The following is a 12,748-nucleotide window of genomic DNA, read 5'->3' on the forward strand; positions in this document are numbered from 1 at the left end:
AAAAATCAAAGCAAGAATTTAGAGTTTAGATGCCAGAAGAATAGTTACAAAGAAATCATTTAAGCCAGATGTTCCGGTCTTAAGGGATATCGACACAGGAAGCGATTCACTCATCGTGCATCGTTTTGATGCTGGGAGTCGGCTCTGGTTGCCTGGTAACCATCTAACATGTCTACCAACTTGTCATAAGTTAATGTCATATCCTTCACACTCATTGGTAGTTGAGAAAAGTTTAAAAGGGCATCCACACAGGAAGTGACTAGCAGCAATGTAGCGTCCAGAGTAGGGATGGGTATCGTTTAGGTTTTATCCGATACTGGTGCCAAACCGGTACTTTTGAAACGTTGCCGGTGCTTAAACGGTGCTCGAACCGGTGCTCGAACCGGTGCTTAAAGAATGGAAAACACAAACTTGTCCAAAAACCTCTTATGTTTAGCTGTTTGTTTGTAAAAAAATAACAATGTTAGCCTTTTCTGCAGCTATAGGTCATATATGGTATCACTCTTGGCTGGAAGCAGTGATTAAACAATGGAAAAAACACATACTTTGTCCAAAAACCTCTCATTTTTAGCTGTTTTCCACTTTTTCTTTGGTAATTTTAGCCTTATTGGCCAGGGTGAAGGGAGTATTTGCCATCAAACAAGAAGACAGCCGCATGTAACTACGATGGTGTTTGCTAGTTCACCTTATGTGCATTATTTTAATAACGTGATTAGCCTACTCAACGTAAATTACACACGAACAACATTAAGCTACTGACCCAGAGAAGAACGGCTGCTGCTGCCATCATCATCCGTCATCATTTCTGCTACACTGGCAGGGCTAGGGGCCAGGACTCTCCTCTTCGGGTTCTTGGGGGGATGTTGCTAACTCCGGTTCCGATAACAGGCTCCACACCGGCAGTAGATGTGCCGGTGTGAGGTCTCACAGCAAGCTATCAAATACGGCGCATTTCTCGGCTTAAAAAAAACCTGCTATGCGTCACCAGGTGTTTCATCAGATTCGAGGTGTTACCTCCTTTGCACAGTATCACCTTAAAGCACTTGTTGCAGGCTGCTGAGTTTGCATCTTTTGCTGTGGAGTACAGCCAGAATTTTGACTGCTTCGCCTTGGGCATTTTTAAGCTGTAGTTCTGCTCTAAAAGAATGTACGTACCTGGGCCCGCCTACTATCCTTGGAAAGGTAAAATGATTGGCTAGAATCCAAAGTGTATGACATCTCAGGGAAAAAAGCACTGAAATGTGCGCTGCTTTTCGGTCTGGTTACTACCGTTTATGTCAGAACCGGTGCCAACAATGGCAGGGCTACAGACGAAAGGTAAAAGCAGCATTACCTTAGAGGGGTTTACCTCTGACAAACATCTGGCAGACAGTCTTAACAGTTTTTACCTTCGTTTTGAGAACTATGATTGTTCTAGGCAGACCAGCACACTGAGGGAAAAGACCATCACTCCCCCATCTATTTGTATTGATGAGACAGGGGTAGCTAATCTTTTTAGACATACCAAAAGCAAGAGTCCTGGACCTGACAACATCTGTGGACAGGTACTGAGAACTTGTGCTGATCAGCTGAGTGGGATTTTTCACTATATCTTCTCACTTTCTTTAGAGCTACAGACAGTACCTAAAATTTGGAAACATGCGATCATTGTCCCTGTTGCTAAGGGCAGTTCTCCTAAGGCACTGAATGATTTTAGGCCTGTGGCTCTGACTTCTTTAGTGATGAAGACATTTGAGAAGATAATTAAGAAGGAGATTTTAATGCATGTTGAACACCATCTTGACCCCTTCCAGTTTGCCTATAGAGCAGGGAGAGGTGTGGAGGATGCTGTTGTCACACTCCTGCATCTCTTGTATAAGCATCTTGAGGCCCCCCACACCCATGCAAGATTATTATTTGCTGACTTTTCATCTGCATTTAATACAATTCAACCCCTCTTACTTGCTGACAGGCTTTACAATCATTTCAAGCTTGACACTAGTCTGGTCGGCTGGGTGACAGACTTTCTGACTAATAGGTCACAATGTGTGAGGGTAAATCATGTCTTTTCTGATGTGCTCTCCTCCTCTACTGGATCACCCCAGGGTTGTTGCCTCTCTCCCCTTCTGTTCATTCTGTACACAAATGAGTGTCGCAGCAATTTCACAAACAGACACATCCTGAAGTTTGCTGACGACACAGTGATCGTCAGTCTTCTAGTGGGGGACGAGTCAGGCCATGGACAGGTTGTAGATGATTTTGTGAATTGGTGCGATGAGTCCTTCCTTTCACTTAATGTGTCAAAAACTAAAGACATGATTATTGATTTTAGGAAGTCCTCTTATAGCTCATCACCCACTATCATTAAAACTGCCGATATTGGGATCGTTGAGAGTTATAAATATCTAGGTGTGGTACTTGACCATAAACTGTGTTTTGAATCTCATGCTGATGCCACTACTAAAAAAGTTCAACAAAGACTGTTCTTTTTAAGGAAAATGAGATCTTTTAACGTCTCATCTGAGATGTTGTCCTTGTTTTATAGAAGTTTTATCGAATCTGTGATGTCTTTTTGTATCGCTGCCTGGTTTGGTAACCTAACGGTGAAGAACAAGAATCGGTTGGGACTTCTGGTAAAAACTGCTAGCAAAATTTCAGGGCGCTGGCAAGATGGACTTTTGGCCATTTACAATAGAAATGTGCTTAGAAAGGCTCATTCTATTATTAATTGTGTGAACCATCCACTTCACAGTGAGTTTGAGTTGTTGCCTTCCGGCCGCCGTTTTAGAGTACCTCCGAGGAGGACTAAAAGACTCCAGGTCTCTTTTATCCCTACTGCGTCTTGTCTCCTTAATGGCAAATAATTGTCCTTGAATTTTTTATCATTATTGTTATTATTGTTTTATAGTATTGTTCTGTTTGTTCTTATCCTCCTGCTGCTAAACTAATTTCCCCTTGTGGGACAATAAAGAAATTGAATTGAATTGAATTGAATTGAATTGAATGATACCGGTACCCATCCCTAGTCCAGAAGCCACTGAAAGTCAATTACATTCAGCGACTTTAAGTGACTACGGGCACTACGGGGACCCGCCCATTGGCCTCTCAACTTCAAGACAAGACACTGAAGCCACAACACATGAGAGTGAAGGATAGTGTTGACTGACGTATGAGACCATGGTAAATACATAGGGTTACCTAGACAACCACAGCCTGGAATGTCCACTAGTGGCTGATCATCAGTTTCAACACACTCCTTAACTCAGGACCAGCCCCATTCCCAGTGTTTATTTGTCCTGTGTGGCTGGTTCCGGTGTGGATTAACTATTTTTTTAATTTTAACCTCCTAGGACCTGGCGTCCACATATGTGGACATCCCATTTTGGGTTATTTAGACCAAAATACTCAATTTTGCTCTACAAGGGCCTGATATCCACTTACGAGGACATTATATGCTACTGTTCTATCGAAATTTTAAATGAATATCCTCATACGTGGCTCTCATTTTTCTTAGAAACAAAAATCAGGTAAAAAAAAAAATCTGGTAATTCTTTGTTTTTACATTCATTGGTTCCCAATATGCCCAAATATCAAAGAGAAATGAAAAATGCATGCCGTGGAAGAGTTCGGGTCCTAGGAGGTTAAGTTTAACAACTTAACCTCACTTTGTTTAATGTCTCTAAGCTACAACATGCAGACCAGCTTTGAACAGAATTCACTAACATGTCGTTTCATCCTCAGGAAAATATCCCTTGGTTTGTTTGAGTTTGTTTGGAAATTGATGTGAATGCAAAACCTAAACTTCTCTTAAATACATGTATTGCAACTTGAGGTGACTGTTGTGATTTGGTGCTATATAAATAAAATTTAATTGAATATTGCTCATGCACGATACTGTGCTGCTGTGTGAAGTTTAGCTTGTTCCTTTAAAATCATTGCATTCTCATTTAATCTGAAAAGGTCATTCAAGCAAGTTAGCAGTTGTCACACTCACAGAAGATATTGATTAAAACGTTTCAGTTCAATTTAGTGTTGAAAACATGACCAAGATATAGTGATATTTTTTTGTAAATAAATTTCTGTGCAAAAATCAGTGCAGTAAAAATGTTGATTCAAATAAGATATAATCAGTCCTCTGTCTTGCTTTTTCTCATTACGCCCTCCTTTCAGGCTTCCTGGAGAAAAACCGAGACAGCCTCCACACTGACATCATTCAGCTCGTCCACTCGTCCAAGAATAAGTTCATCAAGCAGATCTTCCAGGCTGATGTTGCCATGGTGAGACCAACAAATGCATTAAAATCATGACACTGTATGTTGTATCTTTTTTCTGTTTTGTTATTTGGTTATTTGGGTTGGTAAATAATCGATATTCACTTTATTTATTATTTTGGCTTTGAGCTGGAAGAAATTATTACTTTCTTGGATTCATTTTCACTGCAAACTTATGAAGGCTTTTACAGCAGCGCACCTTCACGCCTCTCGAAGAGTTCAGCCTCACCGATTGTTTGTTCAGCTTGAGCTACAATGACAGAAAGAGAGCCTTTGGTCAAGAGCAGTAGGTAGAAGAAGTAAAAAACATTAAGCCTGAGCAGCTGCCTTTGTTTTACCCAGCCCCTGTCAGCAACATGAGACTGTGGCTTTCCATCACTCTCCCACTGCACAGATCTCCCACGATGTGCACATCTGCCACCCCCTGTCTTTGGTGTGGCTGCAGCTTTGCAGGGACTGTGAGTTGCCCTTGTGAGGCAAGCTTAAAGGTCCTAGCTCCCTACCTGATGACCCGATGTCCCACACCGCATCCACCTCTCTCTTTATTAATTTGTTTTAAAGATTTATAAATTGCATGATGTTTAAGCTTGTAAGTAATTAGATTAACCATGTACTTATGAAATTACAATATTGATCAAAATGATCATGAATATGTTTTTTACCATAGCCGAGCAACCCTACTTTAACACATTGCATCATTTTCAGTTTCTTTCTGAAGCGTTTTAAATCTGTAGACCGGTGTTGTTAACATCGTGCGTGTCTTCTGCCTTCCTTCGGCTTCTCTCCTAATGACAAACACCTCCTCTCACTCTGCTCTCTTTTCTCTTTCCTCTTTCTTTTCCTCCTGAAATCAGTTTCTATGTGGCTATCAGCAGCCCAGCACACCTGCTCCCAAGGTAATCACCAGCCTTTAGCCACATGTGGTCCCTCCAACCCTGTGTGTGTTCTCTTAAGCCGAGTCCAATTATCCATGACGTGCTTAGCAGCATCCCTCTGCTCCCTCTCAGCCCTTCTTTTTATTTCACAGGTGTGCCAAAAGCAGAGGGGAACATTGTGCTGATGAGGGGAAATTTGGCGTGAAGTTAATGAAAAATAATCTTTCAAACTCTCTGACACAGTAGGCAGTTCTGCATACAGACGAAAACCCCTGCATGCTTTTAAAATGTTTAAATCTAATTTTGTTTTGGCTTTACTCACAGGATCACAGTGACAACTGGTGTCAGAGATTTTGTGTTGTCTCCTCTTTTAATTGTCCGTCGTGTGCAATAGAAATAACGTGAGAGCAATCTGTGTTTGCTTTGTGGATCTTAAGAGTTTGAAGCCACTGGCTATTTATGGTTGTAGAGGTTCAAAATTAAATTCCCATTTAGGGTGTTTTATATACCATTGTGATGTCCCATTACAGCAGCATCAATAGCATGTCTTTACCTGCAGTGCAAACATTCTGAAACTATCTGTTTTGTATGTGTTTGCGTTCGTAGGGCGTTGAGACGAGGAAGCGCTCCCCGACTCTGAGCAGTCAATTCAAACGATCTCTGGAGCTGCTGATGAGGACGCTCAGTGTGTGTCAGCCGTTCTTCGTTCGCTGTATAAAACCCAACGAACTTAAAAAACCCATGGTGAGCGTGATTTATTACTATGTATGCGCTTCTGTGTTGCGATGCCCCAGAGTACAGAGATATGTTCAGAGTAGGGTGACCATATTTTGATTTCCAAAAAAAGAGGACACTTAGCTCAGTCATGAAGAACTTGCTTAAAGAAACATATTTAACATATTTAAACGATGCCTTCTCTGTGTGGTTAATTAATTGTGAAATAAAATATGTCATATAGGCTTTTACAAGTCAACAAGTGCAAAAAAAAATAACTTAAAAACCTCTGGAATTAAATAATGGTACAGAAATAATGCCTCATCTGCATAAAAAGAATTACCAGTACTGGGTCGGTATGAGGGCTGGACTGGGACAAAAACTTGACCAGGGCATTTTGACTAGAGACCGGCCCACCAGGTATTACAGGAAAAGCCATAAAGCCTTTGAATGAAAACGAACACTGTTGTGACAGTGATGTACAGTCTTGTTGGTATATGTATGATTTCTATACATTTTACATCAGATAAGAACTTTGTTTGTAAGATTCAGATAATTATTTAATAAAAGTGAGACATTTTAAATGAGAATAAGAAAGAAAAGTATTTCCTTGTGCCCCCTCTCCCTGTTAATGCCCTACCTGCCCCCTGGCAAAACTTTGCTAGACCCGCCCCTGACACAGTTACCAGCTGTCAGCTACATAGAAAAGGATCCTGGTGTTATTTGTCTCTCAGAAACAGTTCAGAACTTCCCTTCAACTCATTCATGTCACCTAAAAGGTAAACCTGTTTCTCCATCACCTGTTTAGCTCTGATGATTCAGTAAGGACATCTCCTGGTTTCATCTTCATGTTTCCATCTCGCCACATATCCAAACCGATATCATATCACTATCAGTAACATAGCACCCACCCAGCTGTATAGAAACTCCGTCATGCTAGCTAGCACGCAGTACGAGTTATTGTAACTGACTGTAAAATGTCAGCACAACGAAAATAAACTCCACCTAAACTTGGTTTATATCTGACCCAGATAGACTGCAGGTCATAACTTCTTATGTTATGACTTATATAACTTCTCAAATCCCCCCGGACAGAATGTGAAAAGTGGACATGTCCGGGGGAAAAGAGTTGGTCACCCTAGTTCAGAGTGCAGCCATGGCATAGCACCGCCCCCTTGTGAAAACAGACTGTCTCTGTTATATAGTAAAGTTTTCATACTGTTAGGCTACTAAAGTAGAATTTTTACTTATATATATATATATATATATATATATATATATATAGTGTGTGTGTGTGTGTGTGTGTATGTATATATATATATATATATATATATATAGTTAAATGAGAAAACTGATGATGCTAAATTAGCTTAGCATATACCCGGCATAAAAGCTTATTACAGCATGAAAACGCTGGCTCTATCTGAAGGTAAACTCATGAAAAACTCAACACTCGTGATGCTGAACATACAGTCATAAAAAGTATTATTGCAGTAACATAAGACTATCAGTAGGACTATATTTTGGCTGGGAAAACTATCTTCCTGAAACGTAGTTAGCTGCGATAAGCTAACTAACGCTCCTGAAATTATAGAAATGGTCTAAAACACAAGCATCACAAACATTAGTTTGAAACTAAAATAAAACTGGGCCTGTAAGCTTCTAATTTCACGTATTCATAGCTTATAGCTCACCAGTGATTGTGTGACCCACTTTAGCATGATGTAGATTTAGTTTTGGTTTGAACCCCAAACCTTTATAAGCCTTCATTTGCACATCAGGAGGCACTGCAGAAAAGGGTTAACTCACGTTTTAACACTGGATGCTTGTTTCTCCTTCTCAGCTGTTTGATCGAGAGCTGTGCGTTCGTCAGCTGCGCTACTCTGGCATGATGGAGACCATCCGGATTAGGCGGGCGGGTTATCCAATCAGATACACCTTCGCCGAATTTGTGGATCGTTACCGAGTCCTGATGCCTGGCGTCAAACCTGCTCACATACAGGTCAACATTAAAATCAGTCATCTGTTTCACTGCTTAGTCCTGACAGATTATTTTAGCTGAGATATTATCATTATTATTAAAGAATCTTTTACTTAGATTACAGAATGATGGATTTTTAGAGCATATATCCACATTAATACAGCATATAAAACACGGTGTAGAGGCTATTTGAGCTTCCAGTCTTGTATCAAATATAATTACGGTATATTTACAGCAGCATACCCTTGTTTAAAAATGTGAATATGGTTTGGAAAGTATTTGAAGCTGTCTTTAATGAATTTTGACCTTAAATTAACTTACTTAAAAAATATATTTGGATATATTTAATAGATGTTTGTTAAATTTAAAACTGACACATTGCTACATAACCTTCTTAACTCTTTCCCCCATTGAGACAACATTTGATGACCTCCCCTGTAGCGTTAATGATGAGTTTTGACATTTTTTACTATATATCAGTAAAGTTGTGGTTTGTTCTGGATTTTTCCAAGATCCCCCTGACATCAGTCATTTTGTTTTATAGGCAGGAAATCTAATATGACAGCTCAGAAAGTTCAGAGAAGAGAAACGAGGGTTACCCCAGTAGGTGTCTAAGGTCGAAAGAGTTAAACTGACTGTAATTCAACGTTTCCTTAATTCTGATGAAAATCTTAATGATAAACCTTAAAACAAAGTACAAATTCATGTCAGGAGTCATTATTTCTCATTTTTTCTTTCCAGGAGGACTTACGGGGAACCTGTCAGCAAATAGTCCAGGCCCGGCTGGGAAAACATGATGACTGGCAGATTGGAAAGACTAAAATCTTTCTAAAGGTTGGTTTCCTCATGTGAAAGTTAGCTTACTGAGGCCTTGATCCAAAGACTTCTGAATATTCGGCAGAATATTAGACAGTTTAGGCTCCTGGTGATGTAGCAAAAGGCTTTTCTGCCTTAAAAAAAGTTTTAGACCTTCTTAATGAAGCTCACTGCAGTGTCCATCTGTGTAAATGTTGAACAAGGTCTTTAGTTCATTTATCACAGGATTTCTTCTGCAGCTCAATAAACTTTTTTGATTTTGCAGGTTCTTTTTAGCATAGCAGCAAAAAGAGAAAACACAAGCATGCTCAATCAGTCAATGACATTCACTGCTGTCATCCCCAACCAGACACTTTGAGGGGGCAAACCATCCTAGCAGGTCAATTGTATGTGGTTAGGGTATACACTAGGTAGAAATGCTGTACTTCCTGGCTGTTTCTACTGTTCTTTTCTAATAAAAGCAAAATCACCAAAAACTTTGATGACCAAGAACATTTTTTACTTTAATAGCTCAAGTTTGTTCCCTCTAGACGAATTGTCTCAGTATGGGTCCCCAAGGCAAAAAACACGAGCTCCTATAAAGATAATTTCAAGTGTTTTATTTAAGTTATTAAACATAGTTTTGGCAAAAGAGCTCTACTGTGCCTTTTTGTTGCATATTATAATTTAATAACTTTTCTTTATTTGCCACTTTGTCTCCTTTCAGGATCACCACGACATGCAGCTGGAGATAGAGAGGGACAACGCCATCACCGACAAGGTCATCCTTATCCAGAAGGCTGTGCGTGGGCTTAAAGAGAGGTAAGCGACTTGTAGGCGATTCCCAAATATCAAAAGTGTTTGTAGCTCATTGGAATAATGCTCTCTTCTTCCTTAAAGTGTAAAATTAGGTCCAGGATATATACATATCTTTGGTTTACCACAGCGTGAAGCAAAGGAGTAATGAAAAGAGATTTCTGTCTTAACCTACAAAGATAAAGGTTTGAAATCTAGTTTGTTTCCTTCTGTCACTCCTCCAAGAACAAACTTCCTCAGACTGAAGGGCGCTGTGACTGTTATTCAGAAGGTCTGGAGGGGTTACCGGTACAGAAAGAATTACCAAATTGTGAGTTGTCTACATCAACAGCCTGTTTTTCTGTAGTTTTTTATGCACTGAAATATTCTGAAAGCCTCAGTATGTATTTGTTTCTTCCAATTTTCATCTGTTCTCTCTGTTTTTTGTTTTCAAATTTGCAAGGTCGTCTTAAACCAGATTAAAACGAGACAGAGTGCAGTGGTAGCTCTTTCTTTATTTTATTCCAAGTTGCATAAAATTGAGCCTGGTCGTTTTTACAATCTTGCTTCTTGCAAATGTTAAAGACATATGAAAACATTCCTTCCCCAAGATGTAGTCATGTGCGAGCCTCAGCACACGGTGTCCAATACAAACAATTACAACACCAACAAAAAACAAATTAAATACATAACAATAATCCCTGACCTGTCAAACGCGTTCCCCTCCTTCAGATGCAGTCCGGCTTCTTGCGTCTCCAGGCCGTCTACAGGTCGAGGAAGTACTACCGAAGCTACCGGACGACTCGCCTTCGTGTGACTCTCATCCAAGCCCGTTGCCGCGGTTTCCTCATCCGGCAGGCATTTTGGCGGCGTCTTCGTGCCGTGTTGACCATCCAGGCCTACACCAGGGGCATGATAGCCAGACGCCTCTGCCAGAGGCTCAGGGCAGAGGTAAATAGTTACTACATTTACTACTGCTACCTAAATCATGTTGTAGGCGGGTCAGGAAGACGAGAACACTGGTCCTGAGGGCAGACTGACAGATGGAGGTGAAAGATAATATGGCGTCTTTATTATATTTTATCTGTGCTAGATGCAACTGAACACAAGTTTGTTACTTTGATGAAGAGACAGACGATATCATTTTCAAGTCTACCCAGTTAGCTTAGCTTAGCATAATAAGTGGAAAAAAAGGGTTCACCTGTAGCTTCTGTTCAAAAGTTACAGACTTAGTATAGATCTACATAGCTACCAGCTCCAAAAAGTGAAGCCAATGCAGAAGTGCCTTAAACCTCCATATTTTTTTTGTAATGACCAGAGCAGGGGGTCCTGTGTTTGCAAAAACCTCATAGCCTCTTTTGATTTATGATCTCATTAAACCCTTTTTGATGAGTTTATGGCCTCAGTCACTAGTTTTATGCCTTGTTTAATAATGTCAATTTTGTAACTTAAGATCACATTAAGAGTCCTATTTAGTAAGCAGTGGTTATCAACACTGTGGCTGATCAGCATTTTGTATACAGTCTGTACTAACAATATCCAAATGAATCTCAGTCAGAAACATATAACTCGCTTATTAGTGCCATTTATCTTATTTAATGCTAAAATAATTTTTAAAATAACACTTTTTGATTTTGTTACCTTCAGAAAAAAACTATTTCTTTATGTTAAGCTGCTCTGGTGGCTCTGGCTTCACATTGTCATGAGAATAGCAATTATGTGAATAACTTAATTGTGACAACAGCCACTAAAGAATTAGGGAGTTGATATAAACGTCAGCGTGCCGTTACAAAAATCTTTTGATTTCATCCTTTGATAAATAAAAGGCCTCTAATCACCAATAATTTTATTTGCTACAATGAGCAAAATGATTCAATGAAGTAGCAAAATAATCCATAATTGAATCTTACCTTTTGATTTTTGTATCAGTCATGTCAGGCTTTATTTAAAAAAGCGACCACCCCACCACTGTAAGTTATTTTTTATTTCTTTTTTTGATTCAAAAGGAAATCCCTGTCATTCCAATGAAAATGTTTAATGTGTGTGTATGTGTTTTTTTTTAAATATGCTTGGTTAGGATGTAATTTATTCAGTTATAATGTAAAACCCCAACTTATTGAAAGTGTTCCTGAGATCATGCAGATATTTCCATGACAGACATATTTTTAATGAAGTGGTGCCTGAGGACCCGAAGATCATAGACATATTATTGATTTTTAGCCTTGTCCCTTGCGCAGAGATTTCTCTAGATTTTTCTCAGTCTTTTGATGATATAATGTGCATTAAAGATGAGATATTCAAAGTCTTGGCAATTTTACGTTGAGGAACTTTATTTTGAAATGCAATTTTTAGAGAACATCTGCCTATCATTACTCCCAATAAACTCTGCCTCTCTAAGAAGCTCTTTTTATACCCAATCATGTTACTGACCTGTTGCCAAATAAGCTGATTAGTTGTAAAGATTTTCCTCTATATGTTTCTTTTTATTGCCACTTACTTTTCAGCCTTTTTTTCCCCCTCTCTCCAAGTTTTTTGAGACATGTTGGTCCCATCAAATTAAAAATTGCCTAATATTTTTCATTTAACAGTAAAATGTCTCATTTTAAACATTTGATTTGTTTTGTGTTTTATTGTGAATAAAATATGGGATTATGACATTTAGAAATCATTGGATTCTGTTTTTATTTACATTTTACACAGCGTCCAGCCGTCTTGGAATAAAGGTTGGACAGTTTGGTTTATCATGTGGTCAGACATAAGATGAAAATATTAGTCCTGGGTATTTAACTCTGAGTGGGGTTGTCATCTTGGTGGTGGTCCTGGAAGTTGCCAAGCCACCCTCACATCATGTGATTGGTTAGGTCACATGAGTTGCCTCTGCTGGCCTTCATTGGGTTTAGGGTAGTCACGGCTCAAAGGCCCATTCTGAGCCAGGATTTGTTAGTGTGAGTTTAAATAATTTTTTAGATCTTTTGCAAAGTTTTGTTTCACTTGTCTTTATATATTCTTACATTTATTCTTTCTGTATTAAACTCTGTTGGCCTAAATTATGTCACCATAAAACTATTTTTAACACATTATGTTACACCGATTTTATATAAAAGTCTGTAAAGCTGTTTTCATACATGCACTGCAGCTCTGAGCTTTGATAAACACGATTCGATGGATTCACATGTGAGAATGCAAATGTCCCATGTAGTCAGGTCAGTCTTTAACCTGCCGGCGCTGACATGCTGGTTCTCAGAGTATTTCCAGTTGCTCGGTGCAGACTGTTTTCCCCTGTGTGCTACATCTTTGAGAGCATAAATGTGGGTAATATCCTGACCTGAGTCTCAGGA

General features: G+C 39.3%; 1 protein-coding gene across 1 annotated transcript in view; it reads left to right on the top strand.

Moving 5' to 3' along the window:
• myo7ab (myosin VIIAb) overlaps positions 1-12,748 on the top strand; it is a 53,041-nt gene that overhangs the window by 16,684 nt on the left and 23,609 nt on the right. Inside the window, exons 15-21 of the mRNA XM_085421251.1 lie at positions 4,150-4,256; positions 5,732-5,869; positions 7,683-7,841; positions 8,562-8,654; positions 9,343-9,437; positions 9,657-9,741; positions 10,143-10,361. Coding sequence (XP_085277377.1) covers positions 4,150-4,256; positions 5,732-5,869; positions 7,683-7,841; positions 8,562-8,654; positions 9,343-9,437; positions 9,657-9,741; positions 10,143-10,361 — 896 coding nt within the window. The remainder of the gene's footprint in view (positions 1-4,149; positions 4,257-5,731; positions 5,870-7,682; positions 7,842-8,561; positions 8,655-9,342; positions 9,438-9,656; positions 9,742-10,142; positions 10,362-12,748) is intronic.

This window comes from Rhamphochromis longiceps, linkage group LG10, assembly GCF_057381845.1.
Source record: "Rhamphochromis longiceps isolate RC_006_pf linkage group LG10, R_longiceps_female_GT1.1, whole genome shotgun sequence".
NCBI lineage: Eukaryota > Metazoa > Chordata > Actinopteri > Cichliformes > Cichlidae > Rhamphochromis > Rhamphochromis longiceps.